This window comes from Zosterops lateralis (assembly GCF_965231275.1).
Source record: "Zosterops lateralis genome assembly, chromosome: 17".
Taxonomy (NCBI): Eukaryota; Metazoa; Chordata; class Aves; order Passeriformes; family Zosteropidae; genus Zosterops; species Zosterops lateralis.
The window spans coordinates 4,390,395-4,409,254 of NC_139777.1; the positions used below are offsets into that span (position 1 = coordinate 4,390,395).

At 52.8% G+C, this 18,860-nt stretch overlaps 2 protein-coding genes across 2 annotated transcripts; one reads left to right on the forward strand and one right to left on the reverse strand.

Moving 5' to 3' along the window:
• On the reverse strand, positions 1-4,406 carry MMAB (metabolism of cobalamin associated B; the record flags this gene model as incomplete). Its single annotated transcript, XM_083874109.1, has 9 exons — positions 1-1,850; positions 1,996-2,055; positions 2,695-2,759; positions 3,028-3,125; positions 3,306-3,378; positions 3,791-3,848; positions 3,960-4,053; positions 4,130-4,188; positions 4,318-4,406. The coding sequence occupies 9 exons, from the start codon at positions 4,404-4,406 to the stop codon at positions 1,763-1,765; spliced, it is 684 nt and encodes a 227-aa protein (XP_083730235.1). The 3' UTR covers positions 1-1,762.
• Positions 4,407-4,601: 195 nt separating this feature from the next.
• MVK (mevalonate kinase) lies at positions 4,602-15,855 on the forward strand. The gene is made up of 10 exons (XM_083874164.1): positions 4,602-4,722; positions 4,806-4,953; positions 5,772-5,919; positions 6,890-7,045; positions 8,870-8,973; positions 9,782-9,827; positions 10,649-10,739; positions 11,142-11,258; positions 13,967-14,120; positions 14,415-15,855. The coding sequence occupies exons 1-10, from the start codon at positions 4,645-4,647 to the stop codon at positions 14,564-14,566; spliced, it is 1,194 nt and encodes a 397-aa protein (XP_083730290.1). The 5' UTR covers positions 4,602-4,644; the 3' UTR covers positions 14,567-15,855.
• Positions 15,856-18,860: the final 3,005 nt, after the last annotated feature.

Below are 18,860 nucleotides of genomic sequence, written 5' to 3' on the forward strand. Positions count from 1 at the left end.
GAGAGAGGGAGGGAGCAGCTGGGAGCACCCCAGTAAATTTAATCTCTCTATCATGTTAAGTGTAGTAGCTTGATTTATTTCTTCTTGCAATCCAAACAATGCCAGCTTTGGTCCCCAAACAGTAGTGAGATTTCTTCCCTCCAGCTGGAAAAAAAAAAGGAAATACTATAAATCCCTCCCCAAGCTGATTTATGGAGCATTCATGAAGAACTTATATTGCAAAGGATTTTATTAAATTAAACTTGAAAAGCCTCTTGATTCCTGAGGTTCAGTCCCAGAGCCAGAGCTCTCGTAAAACTGGATGGAGCAGGCAGAGGGAATGGCTGAGGTGACACTGCAGCTGATGGGACAATCCAAATCCAGAGCATTTGTCACTGGGATGTGTTCCAGGCTGAGGCTTGGAAAATTACTCCATGAAAAATGTGCATTAACAAGAGGCATGAAATATCTGCCTCAAACCCAGGTGAGTGATGAGACAGGGGATCTGTTAGTGCTGGGCATTCCTCACTGGCCAAAAAGGGACACAGAACCAGAGATTATTTGGAGAACATGTTTAAGATTGGTTCTACTCAAAATAATTGGACAGGGGAAAGGGCAGGATGGATTTAAAAGTTGCCCCACTAAAAACAGGACAAGCCCTGGATGGGCATTGCCACCTTGCAGCCCACAGTATTCCTAGGGGTAAAAATTACAACAACCAGGGTTCACATGAAGTCTTCCCCAGCTGTATTTCCAAGCTGGAAGCAGCTTGGACTTGAGTGCAAAGCTGGAATTGTCTGTGTGATGTGGGTGTGAGCTCACTCCAGCCTCTCTGCCATGAGGAGCACTGTTCCAGGGTCAGCAGGGACACCCTGGGAGGAACTCTGGGGGTGTTGCCCCTCTCACCCAGCTCCTGCTCCTCATCCCAACCCCTTTTCCTGCAACCTCAGTGCCCTTAACCCTGGGCTCTGCTCCTCCAGCTGTTCCTGCAGCTGGAGGAGCAGCTCCACATGGAGACAACCCCAGCACACAGACCCAGGGATTTGGCCTTTCCTGCTTCACCCCCTCCCTCCTGTGAGCCCTGCTCCTGGCAGAGGATGCACTGGATTGTCAGCACAGAGACATTCTTCACACAAGCAAGAGGCAGCCAGAGCCGAGGAATTCTTGGTGCATTCCTGTAAATCTGTACAGCTCAGCTCCAGCCAGAGCTGATGGATTGGAAGGGACTTGGAGCAGCAAAGCATACAGGGCTCAGTGTTAAAATGTGACAGTTTGTGGCCCTTTGGTACAAGGAAATTCACATTTATTATTTCAGGACACAATTCCCAAACGCCTCCAGCTGCTGCTCCATACGAGCACTGTGACTTCAAAGGAGGAGCTGATTGTTTTCCCTTTATCATCCCTCAGAGTCCTGTCAGAGCCTTCCCACAGCACCTGCTGCTGCCCAGGGAAATTAAGGCATCTCCAAAATGTTACTGGAATTCTCCTGCCTCAACTCCCACCTGGGAGAAGCAGACTCCAGAGCCATCCCCATATGGGATGTGTGGTCCAGAACAGAACAGGAGTGTTTGGGTCCCTTCCAACTCAGGATATTCCATGACTCTGTTCCTCTCAGGATTTATCAACAAGGTCCTGGTTATTTCACGTGGAAATCTTTGGCAGCTCCCATTTCCAGCCCAGGCTTGTTCTCTCTCCCTTCCTTGATGGATAACAGCAGTCAACTGGATTTAGTTCTCCATGATCAAGAAAAAAAAAAACAACCAATAAACATTCCAGCTCCCAGCTATGGCTCAGGTTTTATGTAGATTTTCTCTTCCTTCCCTTCCTTCATTGCAGTATAACGTGCCAGGACAAAGAGATAATCACTGAGCCTGGAAAGCAAGGGAAAAGCAGGAAAACCAGTGATCTTATTCCAGAAGAGGAGCTTGTTGAGAAGCCAAACCCCCAGTTTTATCCCCAGAACTAAGGGAATGCTTCAGTAGGACAGGGCAATGGTTTGGGATTTTATTTTTTTACCTGTTTAAATACTTGGCCACGTTTGGATCTGCTTCCCCTGCTTGGACTAAAGGGACCACACTGGGAAAAGGAAAGAGAAATGTTGGTGTTTTATCTTCCAGCTCTGAGTGCACAAAGGCTGGAGCCTCTTCCCACCCCAAACCTCCCCGGGGTCCCCACTTTGACTCCTGCAGAAGTGAAGGATCTTTACTTCCCAGAGGGATCTGGGAGGGGTAAATGATGCCAGAAATGTTTGTGTCTGTCCTGGCAGCCCCCAGCTCTGCTCCTCCCAGGATACTCATCCATGGGAATCACTGAACAGAGAAAGACTATTTATAAGGGCCTGGAGAGACAGGACAGAGGGAATGGCTTCCCACTGCCAGAGGGCAGGGTTAAATGGGATACTGGGAAGAATTTCTTCCCCTGGGAGGGTGGTGAGGCCCTGGCAGAGGCTGCCCAGAGAAGCTGTGGCTGCCCCTGGATCCCTGGAAGTGTCCAAGGCCAGGCTGGATGGGGCTGCAGAATCCCAAAAGGTTTGGGCTGGATGACCCAGCAAAGGGGAAGGAAGAACAGAGCCTGGCTTTGTGCCTCCTGCACTCCTGGAACTGAACTAAACAAACAAAAGCTTGGCTTAAGCCCCAAGCCCAGCCCAGCTCTGGTTTGCTGTCACTGGGGTGTCCCCATGCCCTTTCCCCAGGGTGATCCCAGCAGAGCACTCACCACCTCTCGGCCCTGCGGCACACGGCTCGGGAGAAGTGCAGAGCAGCACTGCTCCTGCCCCCAGACTGGAACAGCAAGGAAACACCACTCAGTGTCTGCACCAGCAGGGACAGCCCCAGCTCCCCTCCCTCCTCTCTAACACATGGAACTGATCCCTGTGCAAGGGAGGGATATCCCAGTGCAGCAGGGTGGGGGAATGTAACTCCCAGCTCCTTGTCTCTGCTTTTCTTTTGGCATTTTCCTATGGAAATAGCAGCCCTGCAGGCTGTTTTCCCATGGTAAGCAGTGGAGCACGGCTACCCCAAGTAAGTGAGGGGCACAGGCAGCACCTACGGGCAGGATGAAGGTTCTGAGGGGAGGGAGCTGCTCTGTGTAACTGTCAATCCACTGCTCCAGCTCCAGGACAGGCTTCTCACTGAACGATGTTCGTTCTACAGAGGGAAAAGAAGAATCAGCTGAAAAAAAAGCAATTCAGACAACAAGCTGAACTCTTTAATTTTGCTTTCTTAGATCAGCAAGTCTTAAGAAACCAAATACATCCCTCAGCATCCCACTGCCACCTGTGCCAGGCTGTGCCCAAGACCTGCCACCCCAGGAAAGGCAAGACTTACTCCTGTGAGCCTCCCTGGCCGAGGAGAGCGGCGTGGCCAGGTTGGAGCCCACGTCCTGCAGCATGCACTGGATCTAACAAAAAACAAAAATCACATTTGCTGTCACTCCCAGCCGTGGCTTTCTGCATTCCTGTGCTCAGTAGAGCTTATCAGGACCTGTGTCACTGCTGTGCCTTTGTGGTTGTTTTCTTCCTCAGTTTGGAGTTCTGTTACAACAAAACTCAAGTTCATAATGTGAATCTGACTTAGAATAAACCTACAGATGAATCTGTCTGCCCATAACTAATAACTTGATCTACCAGCTTCCTTTGTGGTTAAAGAAATTTGCCTCAGAGAGCAATCAAGGGAGTCTTAAAGATTTATATATTGAAATACTAAATGGATTGAATTCCTGTGTGTCCATGGGAGCACTGTGGCTAAAATTAAGGAGTTCATATTTTAATAGCACAGGCAAGGGACTGCACTGGATGAAGATTAATACTCACTTTATGAAGTTGATCAACAAACGTGTGGCCCTTTTCACTGCTAAACTCACCAGCCAGCCTTGGTTAGAGAAAAAAGAAAAACCAAACCAAACAAAACAGAGTTAGCTGGGAATGAAGAAATCATAACATGATTTTCCATATGATTTGGATACTCCCAGCCGGTCCTTACCCGATGGCCGAGCTCAGCTCGTCCGTGGCTCCCAAGGCCTCGAAGATGGGGTCGCCCTTCGGCCGCCGCTCCCCGGTGAAGGTGCTGGAGAATCCTTTGGGAAAGGCGGAGGGCGCTCAGGGCTCCGGGGGACGCTCTGCCCGCGGCCCCCGGGGCCCCTCGGGCTCTACCTGCGTCTCCCGTCCTCGTGTAGATCTTCGGGGCCCGCTCGGGGGCGGCGCGGTCGGGGCTGTGGAGAGACAAACCGTGAGGGGACACCGGGGGACACCGTGAGGGGGGGGCGCACCGTGAGGGGAATAACGACACCGTGAGGGGAGGGAACGACACCGCGACAGGCTCCCGGCCCTCTCACGCTCACCTGCCCGCCCCGCTCCGCCACCGCCGCCCCGCCGTCCCCAGCGGGCCCCGCACGGCCCGTCCCGCCGCCGCCGCCGCCCGCCGCCACATCCCTCCCGGCCGCCGTCACCGCCCGCCCCGCCGTGACCCCGCGCGGCCACCGTCCCGCCCTCAGCCCACGCTGTCACCCCAGCGCCGCGCCACCCCGCGACGCCCCCTTCCCATTGGCCGCCCGCAAGTCCCGCCCCCAGAGAACGCCCGGCTATTGGCTGGGAGCAGGGAGGCGGGGAAGAGAGGTGGCACGGATTGGTGTGGAGGGCTGTCAGTCGGAGCCGGCAGGGAGGCAGCGATGTGGGCACGGGAGCTGGCGGTGTCGGCGCCGGGGAAGGTGATCCTGCACGGGGAGCACGCCGTGGTGCTGGGCAAGGTGAGGGCACGACAGGCGGAGTAAGGGGTGCCCAGCTCACTGAGGGCTGTCCGGCCCCGCTGACCCCCGTTCTCCGCCCGCAGGTGGCCCTGGCCGTGGCGCTGGACCTGCGGACGTTTCTCCGCCTGCGGCCCGGCGCTGAGGGCCGGCTGAGCGTCTCCCTGCCCGGTGTCGGCGTCCGGAGGAGCTGGGACACCCCCGAGCTCCGGGCCCTGCGGGGTCGGATCGCAGGCAAGGGCCAGGGGGAGGAGCCGCTGTCCCGGGGCAGTGAGGGGCTCTCGGTGCTGTTCGGTGACCTCTCCATGAGGTGACCCCCGTGGGGTGACTCTGCAGGGACCCCCGTGGGGTTATTTATCCCCCCTGCAGTGTTTCAGGGCCTCGCTGTCTCTGACTCCGCTCACTGACCTGTCCCTGCACCTCTCAGTTACTCACATTCCCCGTGTGCCCCTTGTGACCCCGCTGATGTTCAGGTGTCCGTGCGTGGCCCTGTCCCCTCCTGTTTGAGGTTCCAGGGACTTGTTCTGTTGCTGTTGTAGCTCGGGCAATGCTGTGACACAGGCAGGACCCGGCCTGGATCCACATCCCAGTGTGTTGTTACTGGTGGGGGCCAAACGGGAGCCTCTCTGAAGCTGCTCAGAGCTGGAGAAATCAGGGATACAGGGCTTGTTTTCCTGCCCATCTGTCCCACACCAGCCCTCACAGGAGTTTCTGCAGCACCTTGTACTTTGCTGGAGCCCCAGGATATCCCAGTCCCAAAATCCACATTCTTTAATTAATTGTTTGTGACTTGCCACATTTTCCATAGTGATTATGGATGGATGCACTGGGAGGTGTAGACAGGAAAACAGTTGGAGTGTGGAATCACTGGGATTTTGGAGTGACTGGTGGAGATTTTGCTTCTATTTTATCACAAATCCTCAGGTAGAACCTGAAAATGGCCCCAGCTGTTTCTGCCTGCTGTAACAGAAGGTTTTGTTGTAAATACTGCTCTCAGTGTAACAATTCCCTGTTTTTTAAGTGTTTAAACTCTCCCCTGCTTGCTTCCATAGCTGACTGTGATGAGTCCAAGCCCCCCAGCCTAGAACAGCTGGATGCACTGAGGGAGTTTGCTGGAATTGCTGCTGGAGCCTCAGCTCCAGAAAGCCTTGCTACTCTTGCCTTCCTGTATATGTGCCTGGCTATTTCTGCTAAGTATGGGTAAGGCTCTGCTCCTGCCCCAAAATTTTGGTGGTGGGTGGGTGCCTCAGGCAGGTGAGCTGGGAATCTCTGCCCTCATTTTGTTTTGAGGGCTGGAACCAGAGCAGTTCATGCCACAGTCACAACACAGACACCCCTCCCTCCAGCAGGCAGCTCCTGTCATCCTGGCTTAGGCTGGAAAAACAGAAATAAACTGTGGATCTGTTGTCTGAACTATGTCTGATCTCTTTATGGCCTGTATCTCCCTAAAACTCAGAGAACTTGAGGCTGTTCCAGTTCCCAGCCTTGCCCAGCCCTGTTGATGATCTCAGTGTGACTGGGGTGGGTGCTCAGGACAGTGTCAGAAACCAAAGCAGAGCCCAACTTCCATATTCTCATCCAAGAAATCCAAGGGTAAAGAACTGGGATGTGCAGCTGCCTCGTGGTTTCCCTGCAGTCTCAGGGTGGCGCTGGGACTGTCACTCAGCAGCACTGAAAAGCTCCTGGGCTTGATTTTGGGGTCTGTAACACAACCCAGGTGTGTTCAGTGGAGCAAAGGGATGTGGATATGTTCATGTTCCATCTTCCCCACCAGCATCTTGCTCCAGTGGGATGTCACTGTGCAATTACAGGTTTGGGATGTTTACACTTTATTTAGAAATACGTTTAAAATTTAGTTTACAACCATCTCTGATTGAGGCTCTTTATGGTGCTGCTCAGGTATTTAGTTACCAAGTGCCCCTGCTGGCAGCCTGACAAGCTGTGCCAATCATGGATCCAGCTCAGGAAGGCTCAATTCCAGCACAATGGCTTGGCCAGGCTGGTCTGTTCCCTCCTGAAGCCCCTGTGTGTCAGATGCATGTGCTGATGTTGCCAGTTCTCAACCAGCTTTCCCTGTGATCAGTCCTAATCAGCCTCCTTTGCCTTTTTAACATTGTGTGGAGGTGGAATTCAGGGTGGTGGTGTCAGCCCCTGTGTGTCTGTGTTCCAGGGATGTTCCCAGCGTGGATATCCTGGTGTGGTCAGAGCTGCCCACAGGAGCAGGGCTGGGATCCAGTGCTGCCTATGCTGTGTGCCTGGCTGCAGCCCTGCTCATGGTGTGTGGAGCCATCTCCTGCCCGCTGCAGGAGGGAGAATCCACAGCCAGGTAAGGAATTCCAGCCTGGGATGCACAGCTCTGCTCCCTGTGCCCCACCTTTCCTTTTACCTGCATGAATTCTGGCACTGCCATCTCTGCTGGTCTCTCCCTGCTGTCACCACAAGTGACACCCTGAGCCTTTCTCCTGTCCCTGCCCAGTGTTCCCAGACTTTGTAAAACTCCTCCTGTTTCCCTTGTTTAGGGTCAGATAAATGTACCTAAAAAGGAGGAAAAAAGCTTTATTTTTTCAATTGAATAAAACACCCTGAAATTTTTCAACTTCAGTTTCCTCTGTCTCTGAGCATCTTCCAGGTTTTGCTTTGAGTCCTTGAGGATCCTTTCTGGGTTGGTTTTTTTTTTTTTTTTTTTTGCATTTCCCATAAATTCTTTTCTACATGTGCTACATTTCCTCCTGATCTCCTGCCTGTCTTTCCCTTTTATCAGCACCTGGTGAAAGAGAGTTTCTTTCCTCCTGCTCTTGGAGTTTCCCCTTTGGAAGTTGTTGTCCCTGTGAGAGGGGGCTCTGTTTGAAGCTGTTAAAAACCAAAGCTGGAGGGGCAGAACCTCTGTTGTGTGGGGCTGGGAGTGAGACAACAAGGGGGGAGGTTCTGTGTTCTGCTTCTGAACCAGAATTTGCAGCCTGACCCATAAACAGGTTCTTGTTGGGAGTGCTTTGTCCCCTGTGCTCCAGCAAATCTCCCAAACTGGCAAATAAAAGGGCAGCTCCAAGCGGTGCAGTGAGGATGTCTTCATTCCCTGCCTGCCCTCCGTGGCTTCAGCATGGATCCAGCATAATTCCTGCCTTCCAGCTGGTGTGCAGAGAGCTGGGGGTGTCAGACTTCAGAAGGGTTTTGCTTCCCGTGGCAAGAAAAGAACAGCGGGATAGAAAGGCTCCCGTGTTGGGAGGAATCGCAGCCTCTCAAAGAGGATTAAAAACAAGTGGTTTTACTCCTGTTCCCGAGCCTGCTGGTGTGAGCTGTTTGCTGAGTGCTCCCAGATTAAATCCTGGCAGGTGTGTGGACATGGATAAAGACATTCAGCAGAGGCCCAGGGAAGCAGGAGTGGAGGGGAACAGTTTCTGGATAGCAGGTGGCTCTTGGAATTTCTGCCTTGCCTTGCAAAATGCTGCAAGGCTTTTCCAAAATGTGGATTGGTGTCTCTGCTCCAGAATGGAATACCTGTTGAATGGACTTGTGGTGTGCAGGGAGAGTCAGAGGTGTGTTTTTCTGCTCAGACTGAGAGCAGGGTTAGATGGGATGCTGGGAATTCCTCGCTGTGAGGGTGGGGAGGCCCTGGTGCAGGCTGCCCAGAGAAGCTGTGGCCTCCTCTGGATCCCTGGAAGTGTCCAAGGCCAGGCTGGACAGGGCTTGGAGCAACCTGGCAGAGTAGAATATGTCCCTGCCCAAGCAGGGCCTCACCACCCTCACAGGGAAGAATTTTTCCTAGGATCCAATCTAAACCTGTCAATCTCTGTCAACTTGAAGCCATTCCCCCTTGTCCTGTCATTCCAGGCCCTTGTAAATAGTCTCTCTCCATCTTCCTTGTAGCCCCTAACTGGAATTAGGTGACCCCAAAGCTTCTCCTCTCCAGGCTGAACAATCCCAACTCCCTCAGCCTTTCCAGTGTGGGTGGTAACACACCCTGTTTGGTGAGGTGAGGATGTGTCTGGACTTGAATCCCAATAATCTGATTTTCACCAGGCTGGGGCTGGACTTGAATTGCATTAAATCTGATCTTCACCAGGTCAAGGCTGGGATCTTCCCCCTGAACCTGATCCCTCCCTATCCACTGGTTTGGTGGGATTCATGTTGGAGTTATTTCCTTGCCTTCCAGGTGGACAGAAGAGGAGCTGACACTGATTAACAGCTGGGCCTTCCGAGGGGAGCAGGTGATCCATGGCAATCCCTCGGGTGTGGATAATGCTGTTGGCACCTGGGGTAGGTGTGTTTGCTGCTTCCCAGGCAGAAACTCCCAAATTCAGGTCCCTGTTTTGTCCTGAGCACAAGGAATCCTTCCCCTGTCTCAGTTTGCCCCATCTGTGAGCTGGGCCTGGAGCCAGCTGGAATGTTGGGAACTGGCTGCAGGAACACCAGAGCTCTGCCCCCCCCAGGCAGGTGCCACGGGGCAGAGACCTCACTGCAAATAACTGATATTTAAACATTCTGCAGTGAACAAAGAAACCTAATCCTGTCCCAGGGATAATGCAGGGGAAAATGCAGTTGGACAGCTGTCATTTAGTTTCAATTAGCAGAGACTTCCCAGTGTTTTGAAAGTGTCCTTGGAGACTGTTAATAATCTTTCTAATGAGACCTAATGGCAGTGCCTCTGTCAGGGTAGGAGCCAAGTGAGACATTCCTTCTGGACAATGAAATTCCATGCTGCAGGATGGCTGCTGACACCAGTGCACACATTCACTCCATGGAATCCCATGTGCTCGGCTGGATTCTGTTTTCTCAGGAAAGGTTTCATGCTGGCCAAACTCTCTGCCTTTTCAAAAATCATTTGATGTGATCCTGGAGGAGAGGAGAGCAAAGGGAAAGGCCTTGGGTTAAGCAAGTCCAGCCAGACCCTCTCATTAAGGCAGCAGGGTGAGGCAGGGCCGTGCTGCTGGAGAACATGGTTCATTTAGCTGGTGTTTCTTGCAATTACTGTCACAGGCTCTGGGTGAGGTTCTGAAGATGAAAGACCTTCTGTGTTATCTCTCAGCTCACTCTGTACTGAGACAATGCATGTATTTTACTTTAGGTGGAGCCCTGAGATACCAAGCAGGAAAAATCACACCATTAAAGAGGTAATATTGGAGTTTAAAAATAACCCTCACACACGGTGGGTGGAACATGTCAGAGAGGCTCTGAGTGGGTGTTGGAGGGTGTGAGGATGATGGGAGATGGCTGGAGTGTGGGAAGGGCTCTGCAGCCCCATTTTGGGCGTGGACAGCCTCAGCTGTTGGGGTGGATGGGGACAATAAAATGTTTGGTCATTATCTGACATTAGATGAACACAGCACAAAGGATCAATATTAATTTCATGGCATTATGGGCAGCAGGAATGGATCTGCTCCTGGCAGCAAATGACATTGTGGGGAGGGGGAACTTTGTGCTTACCTGGTGGTGGGGAAAAACCCATTGGCAGAGAGAAATCTGGGTCCTGTGTGTTCCCTCTGCCTCCTGCCAGAGAAGTATAATCTGACTCCATTAAAATCTTCCACAGTGCATGAAATTGCTCTATTAGCTGTTAATGGCCACTGCTGGCTACTCTTGTAGAGAGTATTTCAAAGGAAAAAATTTGCTTGAAAAACACGGATTTTAGTAAATACATTACAGTCCTATTTATAGCTCTAGTACACTTGTTCCTTGTATCCAGGAGGAACAAGCCTGAATCCAGCCAGCACTGAAACACCTGCTGAAGTTTTGTAAAATGAATGGGGCTCCTTATCTTGGGTTCCTGCTCAAAGAAGCCTTTTGAGGCAGAATAAGCCGTAGCCTTGGGGAGCGTGAAGGAAAGAGGCCAGGAGATGTTCCCTGCCCATGGCAGGGGGTTGGAATGAGATGAGCTTTAAGGTCCCTTCCAATCCAAAGTGCTCTGGGATTCTCTGTCTCCTCTTGCTTCCAGGGTGCCCACACTGAGGATCTTGCTGACCAACACAAAAGTCCCTCGGAGCACCAAGGTCCTGGTGGCTGGTGTGAAGGAGAAGATCCTGAAGGTGCAGCTGGTTGTAGGATGGAGATGTGGGGGGATAACCTTTGGGAGAAAACCCAAATGTGGGACTGCGGGTGCCACAGGGATCTTTTGGGACATCTCTCCTTTAGCCACTGTATTCCTGTCTCCCAGCTGCTTGGGAATGAGGTTTCAGCTCATCTCCTCCCTTCCTCCAGTTTAACAGGAGTTAAATTCACCACTTTGCAATCATGAAAAGAGCAGTTCCTTCCTCTGGCCTGTTTCCTTCTCTCCCTCCTGTTTTTGCAGTCAGGAGCAGGTTACCATCACCCTGCCCTGGGAGTGAGTGAGGAATTGCCCAGCTCAAAGAGACTGGGACCAGTTTCCTCCCAATGGAATTGGAAGAGCAGCAAGCAGGCACCTCACATCCCTCCTTCCTCCTTTCCAGTTCCCTGCCATAATGAACCCTGTGCTGGACTCCATCGATGCCATTTCTCAGGAGTGCCAAAGTGTTCTGGAAGCAATGCCTGCAAATCCATCACCAGAGCATTACCCTGTGCTGGAGGTAAGGGGCTTGCTCGCCAGTATTTTTAGCCACTGTTACTGTTGAACATCAAAATGTCATTTAAAGAACATTAGGTCTGGGGAAAAAAAAAAAAAAAAAGTGATAGCAGGAAATGTTCAGTTCCAAGCAAAACCATGGTCTGGATGTGCTGCTTTTAATGCCCTTCCTGGAGCCAGGAGACAGAAGCTGCTGCTGCAGCCTCTTCCCAGCTGTGTGCAGGGAGGGAGGGGACAGGCCTGGGGCTCTGGGGACCTGTGGCTCTGGAGGGTTTGTTTCTCTAACATTGAGTGCCACAGCTCTGGCAGTCTCTGCCTGTGAAACAACTGCTCTGTCGCTGCCAGGGCTGGAGTGAGGAGAGCCCAGAGCCTCTGGTTTGTGATGGACTGACTGGTTCCCAGCCAGCTCCTGGTGCTCCACGCTCATCCTGGCTCCAGAGATCCACAGACAGAGCTGTGCCCAGAGCTGACCTGACATTGATGCACGAGGTGCACACAAAGATCTGTTTGTCTTGGCTTTGCTCAAAGAGCAGAGGCTGGGGAAGGGGGGAGGAACAGGCTTCCGAGTGGAAGAAGTGCTGAGAGTGCTGTAATGCTGCTCCACAGCACCGCGGGGGAGGGATGTGTGGCCGTGTCCCAGCTGAGGCAAACCTGGCCTGGCCCTGGGAGCCAGCTTGGACACTCAGGAACCATTTGGTACCAGTCCTTGTTGGCTGGTACATCCCCTTGGCTCTCAGGAGGAGCTCTGCTTGTCCTTGCTCTTGCTCCAGGTTGTTCCAGTGGGATTCACAGCAGAATCCTGCCCCCTTTGCACCAGGGGGATGGTGGGATTCTGGATCCCCCAGGCTGGGTTGAGCTGCCTTCAGCTGAGGGAGGTCTGCAGTCTGCTCACAGCACAACTTCACAAAACTCCTCAACTTAATTCCACATCCTCAGGCTGTCAGAAGTGTCGGGGGACAGGGAAGAGGAGGGATAATTTGAGCTGTGCTTTGAGATCCTCACACGGAAAATGCCAAAGCATCCTTGCGTCCCACACCCAGGAAGCAGCACTGCAGTGAGCAGGTTCCTGTCTTGAATCCTGTTGTTTTGTCTTGTGCTTGGAGAGCCCACAGAGCTGATTAGATGCAGCACATAGATTTATAAATACATCTTTTGGGCTGTTTCTGAAATGTGCAGCTCTGGCCAGCGCTGTATTTGCACCGTGGAACTAGTCTAGTGTGTCATAAGCTGTCATCGGATTCCTGGCAGATTTTGGATCAGGAGATGACAGGTGTCTTGGATCATCACAGGCAGTGCTGTGCCCTCACTCAGGCATATAAAGAGGCCTCTGGATGGATGTGTGTCCTGCCCAGCCTGGAATGGGTGGTGGCTGAGTTCTGCCTGCTGCCCACTCCTTCCTCTTCCCACAGGTCCTTAAACACTGGGCAGAAATGCTCTGGAGGGGGGGAGAGGGATTCTTTCTGCAGTGTGCCCTGCTGTGTGGTGTGGGCAGGATTCCCAGGTGGAGCTGAGGGAGGGGGATGTGGCTGACACCTGCCCTGCTGCTCCCTGTGCACAGAGCCCCTCCTGGATCACCAGGAGCTGTAGGCTGGGAAGAGCTCAGTGCTGCTGAAGGGGAGGGAGCACAGGGCTGCTGTCAGGGAGCCTCTCTGGGACTGGGACTGGTCCGATCCTGGATGGTTCCTGGCTCTGGGAAGAGCCACCACATGCTTTGGAAGTGATGGAGTCAGACCAGTGAGGACAACCTTCCTCCCACGGCTGGTGCTGATGGGCTGGGAGGGCCCTGTGGTACTCAGGGAGCTGGTGTCTGCTCCTGACCCTGCTCCAGACTTGCTCCAAGCACAGGCCAAGCCCTCCCCTCTGCTCCTGAATTCCTCACCTGTCCTGCTGGGAGGGGAGAAGCTGTAACTTCCACTTCTGTGTGGTGTTTTCCATCCCTTGGGCTGTTTGGACCTTGTCCTGGGGCAGCTTTCTCCAGGAGCAGCGGGTCTGGCTGGCTGGGAAGTGTGGCAGGGATGCTGCCACAGCCCTGCAAGGAGGGTGGGCTCGCTCAGAGAGGGGCCTGTGCTGCTCTCAGATGGAAGGATCCTCTCAACCTCATTTGAGCTGGGTGCCAGATTCCCAGTGTGGTCCTGCAGAGAGGCTCCTTTGCTCCTAGCCTGGGCCCTGCCCGTGAGGAGGGAGAAATGCTGCACAGATCAAACAAGGGGAGGTCCCCCTGTGTCACCTCTCCAGCGATGCCTCAGCCGTGTCAGAAGTCCCTGGATTTGGCTTTGCTGGATGGATTGCAGAGCAGGGCAGGGTGACAGCCAGGAATGAGAGCTGCTGGCTCAGTGCCCTTCCCACAGCCAGTGAGGGGCCTTGCAGAGCCTCCTGCTCAGCACTCGAGTGACAGGGCAGAGGATAAGCAGTCGGGAGGCATCGGAGGGCTCTGGAATAAATTCCTGCTGGCAGCTTGCAGTGATCAGGGTTTTCTTGGAAGGTGCAGAAGCTGTTGTATCCTTGTCACTGTGCAAGTTGTGATGGGGGACAAGGGCACATGAGCAGCCCTGAGCTCAGACTCTGGCCCGACCTTGCTCCTGGTGCTGGTGGCCAAATTTCTGCAGAAATTAAGTGGTTGTGAAGGGGTGGCTGGGAAGGCAGGGCTGCCACTGCTGTAAAGAGCCTCTGTCTCGATGTGTGCTCATCTCCTCTCTTTGTGGTTGCTTTCAGGAATTCTTTGACATAAACCAACACCACTTAAATGTGCTTGGAGTGGGCCACCCCTCCCTGGACAGGCTGTGCCAGGTGACAGCATCCCACAGCCTGCACAGCAAACTCACCGGGGCTGGTGGGGGTGGCTGTGGCATCACCCTGCTGCCACCAGGTCAGTACAGCCCCTTGGGCCTCTTCCTCTCCCTCACAGCCCTGGGAGGGTTTGGGAGCAGAGGAATCACTTCCAGCCCTGCTCTGGCTCTGGAGGGATGGGTGGGATGTGTCCCAGCACTGCCTGGCACTGTGGGTTGCAGTATGTGATCCAGGGCCGATTCAGAGTGTTCATTTATGTGTGTCAGCCCCTGAGGGCCCTGGCCCCGTGCCAGGGGCTGTGTTTGGAGGCCCTTTCCCTCTCCCTGCAGTGGCCGAGCTGACTCGCTGGCTGCTCTTGCCTTGCTCTTGGCAGACACCTCCCCGCCGGCCGTGGAAGCAGCCAAGCAAGACTTGTGTGCCTGTGGATTTGAATGCTGGGAGACCAAGATCGGGGCCCCTGGGGTGACCCTGCACTCCTGCTGCTCTCTGAGTGCCCGAGTGCTGCACGCGCTCGCCCAGAGCTGAGCTGCTGCCTCTGGCAGGACTGAGCTCTTGGCACCACGTCCTCGGAGCTCCGTGTGCCCACATGCCTGGAAACTTCTTGTCCCCCTCTCCTGTGTGGCTGAGGGCCTCCAGACGTGGGTATGGAGCCAGTTTGGGGCTTGGTGTCACTGGGTGTCACAGGGACCTGGGAGCACCCACCCAGTGGTGTTTGACCAAAGCTCTCAAAATCCTGGTTTGATTTTCCTTCCTCAACTGCTGGGCTAATCCCAAGAGGCAGGAGGAGAGGGGCTTGGCTGGATTCCAGGGTGGATAATGACACTTTGCTGCTTCAGATGCACGTAGTGTCTCTTCCCTCATCCCTGGAGTCCTGTGGGGGCTGGCAAGGTGGATGTGCATGGTGCTTTGACATTTTTGGGTGAAGAGCATCTTTGGCAGCTCAGGGCTTGGTGCTCAGGTCTCTGTTTCTTCTGGACTACACTCCCAGTGAAGAGGAAACCTTTAATACAGATCTTCCCTGCTATTAATTAAGTTTTGGGTAATTAAAATGCAAGATAAAGCACAATTCTAGTGAAATTTCTGGGTTTTGCTCTTTTCCATAATCTCTGCCTGGGCTGATAAGCAGAGTCCTGTAGTCAGGCTCTGTTTTTTTTCACATGTGCAAGGTCTGGCTCAAACAGCACCTGCAAGGAGGGCAGCTCCAGGCCAAGGGCAGGCTTAAAATTCCTCCTTGTAAGAGCTGTTCTCTCACACTTCAGTCTTGAACCAGCATGTCCCTGACCCTGCCTGATATTGGGTTTACTTTGGTGTAATTAAATAGGGGAAAGAAACCCAAACCACGTCCTCAAAAGCTCAACCATAAGTTGCAGTTGACAAACTCTAAAACCTAAATGCATTTAGACTTATTACACAAATGTAAATGCATTTTTTTACTCCTGAAATTTTAATGAGCTGTGCCACAGGATGAAAGGGAAGTGGCTGAGGGCAGAATCTCTGGGAGTCATGAGCTGACTCTGAGGGACTGTGGTCTCTGCTGTACCTGCCAAAGAGGTTTTATCATCGCTCTGTTTGTCTGGGGTGGGTTTTTTAAGTGGGTTTTTAAGTGTAGTTGTGTTCAAGAATCACTTCACTCAAAGCTGAGTAATGAATTGGCAGAGGTGGGGAACTTGCCTTCCCCTTCCAGCCTAGGGATAAAAAAAAATCAAGTATAAGAAGCTGAAATGTTCTAGCTCTAAACTCCCAGCATCGTGGTGGCCAGCTTTAGTTCCCTGATCCCATGTAAAACTGTCTCTGGTTTTAATAAATCCATGGATTTTTTTAATGTGCAAAGTGTTCTTTGATAATTATGCTGGATACAAAAGGAAAAAAGCACCTTACACTGCTTCAGGAAAGCAGGTCTCAGATGCTGCCTTTCTTCATGTCTAATTACAATTCCAATTTGCATCTGCGAGCGGCTTTACACTAATCACAAGTCAGAAAGGCTGATAAATAATTTACCATTTTCTAATACAGTGTAATCAATGTGAGGATCTGGGAGCGTGTTGACTTTAACCACTTACATGTGTCGACTTTGTGATGTTGGCACAAAGAGATGCCAGATCCAGCACGGGGAACTTCCCTTCAAAACAGCTCGTCTGGGGCTGAGCCTTGTTGGCTCTGAGGGCTGGGGACTAGAACTGAGGGGAAAATCACAGAATCCTGGGATCATTCAGGTTGGGAATGCTTTGCAAGGTCAACCTGTGACCATCCAAGTCCAACCTGTGACTGATCCTCACTTTCCCACCCAGCCCAGAGCACCGAGTGTCACATCCAGGCCTTCCTTGGACACCTCCAGGGATGGGGATCCCAAAGTTCCCTGGACAGCCTGACCACCATTTCCATGAGGAAATTCCTCCTGATGTCCAAGCTGAAGCAGTCACCTCTGCAGGGTTCTTCCAGCAGTGCTCATCCTGCTCTGCTCCGTGGCAGGGTGGAAATGGTGACATTCTGGGACAGGGAGGGTGGTGGCAGTGTCATGGCAGGAGGGTGACATTCTAAGGTCTGCAGGAGGAGTCCAGGGTGACACAGGCACTGCTGGGACCTGCCTTCCCTGTGCCACAGATCTGCCGAAGTCAGCAGCTGGAGCCAGTCCCAGTCTGGAGCGAGCACAGATTTCACATCCATCTGTGAGCACGGGAGTGCCCATTCCGTCCTTTCCAAACTCCTCCTTCACCAGCTCCATCAAACGCTTTGCAGGGACTTTGCTTTGGGACAACCCGAGGGGTGGCTGGAATGTTTCTGGCCCCACCTTCCACACGGGAATCACCCCTTCACCTACACCTGGTTACAGCCTCCTGCTGTGCCTCCTGAGCCCTGGGACACACAGGAGCCACCCCTGCCCCTCCTGGGCTGCTGCCATGGGACTGATGCCCCACAGGGACAGGGAGTGGGGCAGAATGAGGCACAGCCCTGTCTCCCTTGTGTTCTGCTGCTTTGGAAGCAAAACTGAAGCGTGTGGAGCGTGTTCTCCCCACGGATCAGCCCCTCCTCTCCCAGGCACCCCGCGGGACGGATGTGCAGCAGGGCAGCGATTGCTGCTGAAGGATTAGCCTGGTAATTTGGCTAATTTTTCTTGAGCTTCATTTTTCACATTACGAGCTCTGCTGCAAGACTAACGAGCCTGGCTTTGGCTCTAATAGCCAGCACAGGGACGGGGAGGGGAGGCTGTGCTCCAACCTAAAGGAGGGATTGAAGAACTGCAGAATGAGGGGGTCCGGTGAGAGCTGGGGGTCACTGGTGATTAGTGACAACAAAAATGAAAACACTTTGTATAAAAACACCTTTTAAAATCTTCCTTGTCCTTCACTGCCAGGCTGTCTCCCCCCATCCCTGGGGAATGTCCTGGTGCCCCAGAGGGCTCCTGCCCTCCCCTGAGCCAGGACCCCAGCGCTCCCCGCCCAGGCCTGGCAGGCACAGATGGTATTATTGTTTGTTTGCACTCCGTGTCAGCAGTGCCTTCTTTCTGCTCCGCTGAGTAGATGCTGAGGAGGCAGTGACATTATTGGAGATCACGGAGAGAGCAGGAACAGGGTCAGGGAGAGAGAGGAAATGTCAGCGCGGGGCTGGGGGGCTGCTCACACCCCCGGGGCTCCCGCTGCTCCAGGGGTCCCTCCTGGGGACAGGAGGTGGCACTGGGACCCCCTGCACAGCCTGCGGGGCTAATGCCATGACCTTGGACACACCTGGAAGGTTTGGGGGGTATGGAGCTCCCCTGGGTCAAGTAGAGACTCCCCCTGAGCCATTTTAAGGGTGATTTGTGCATCTGTCACTTCCCTTGTCCCCTGTGCTTCCCATCCCCAGGGATTTCAGGGCTCCCCCATTCCTAGAGCTCCCTCCTGTCCCTCCCTGTCCCCCCCATCCCTCTCCCCTCCCAGCACGCTGAAGGTTTTGAAAGTTAAGTATTACCGTCTGCTTTGTTGTTGCCTAACTACGACAGACAAATTGAGAACTAGTTGTCAAAATGTCAGTGCACAACAAATCAACATTCAAAATGAGTCTCAGCGCTATGTGGTGTATAATTAAAAAAAAATCCTTTTTAGAAATTTCAGCAAGCGTTGGCTCTGCTTTATATTTGTCTGTGTGATTAATAAAGGCAGCTAATTTTCAGACTTTAAAAACAGCTAGAAAATAGCTCCTAATTACATATTAGGTTCCAAGCGGCCCCCGCTGAGCGAGGCTGGTATTGGTGGGCCAGAGAATTTGGCAGGGGCTTAATTACATTCTGAGCATCATCTAATTTTAGTTAAATGTAATGTAATCAGCAGCAGATGTCTGAAATAAAATATGAATTATGAATATGATGAAATTTCATTCTTGAATAAAAAAGTAATTTGCTATTTAGTTCATTAAAGTCGCAGAGGTTTATTAGGGAGCAGGTACACGGTGTGGCTGGCTTCTATTGAAATGATATTTCAGAGGGAGAAGGAAATTGCATTAAAGGTGCTAAAATATTCTGCCAGGATGCTGTGCCGGGTGGGAATGAACGTTTACAAAAATAACAGCCCTGGGCCGGTGCCAGCCCCTGGCTCCGGAGCTTCCGTTTACGCAAGGTGACGTCCCATGTCCTGGGGGGACCTGGGATGGGCCCTGCACCCCCTCTGGGTGCCCTTCTCGCTGCTGGGCTCTGCTATTTCACAGGACCCCAGGATCATTCAGGTTGGGAATGCTTTCCAAGCTCATAAAGTCCAACCTGTGACTGATCCCCACTTTCCCACCCAGCCCAAAGCACTGAGTGTCACATCCAGGCGTTCCTTGGACACCTCCAGGGATGGGGACTCCA

Coding starts and splice junctions, on each gene's coding strand:
- MVK (XM_083874164.1), top strand. CDS start 4,645: ATGTGGGCACGGGAGCTGGCGGTGTCGGCGCCGGGGAAGGTGATCCTG. Junction 5,920..6,889: donor GCTATTTCTGCTAAGTATGG/GTAAGGCTCTGC, acceptor TCTGTGTTCCAG/GGATGTTCCCAGCGTGGATA. Junction 14,121..14,414: donor CATCACCCTGCTGCCACCAG/GTCAGTACAGCC, acceptor TGCTCTTGGCAG/ACACCTCCCCGCCGGCCGTG.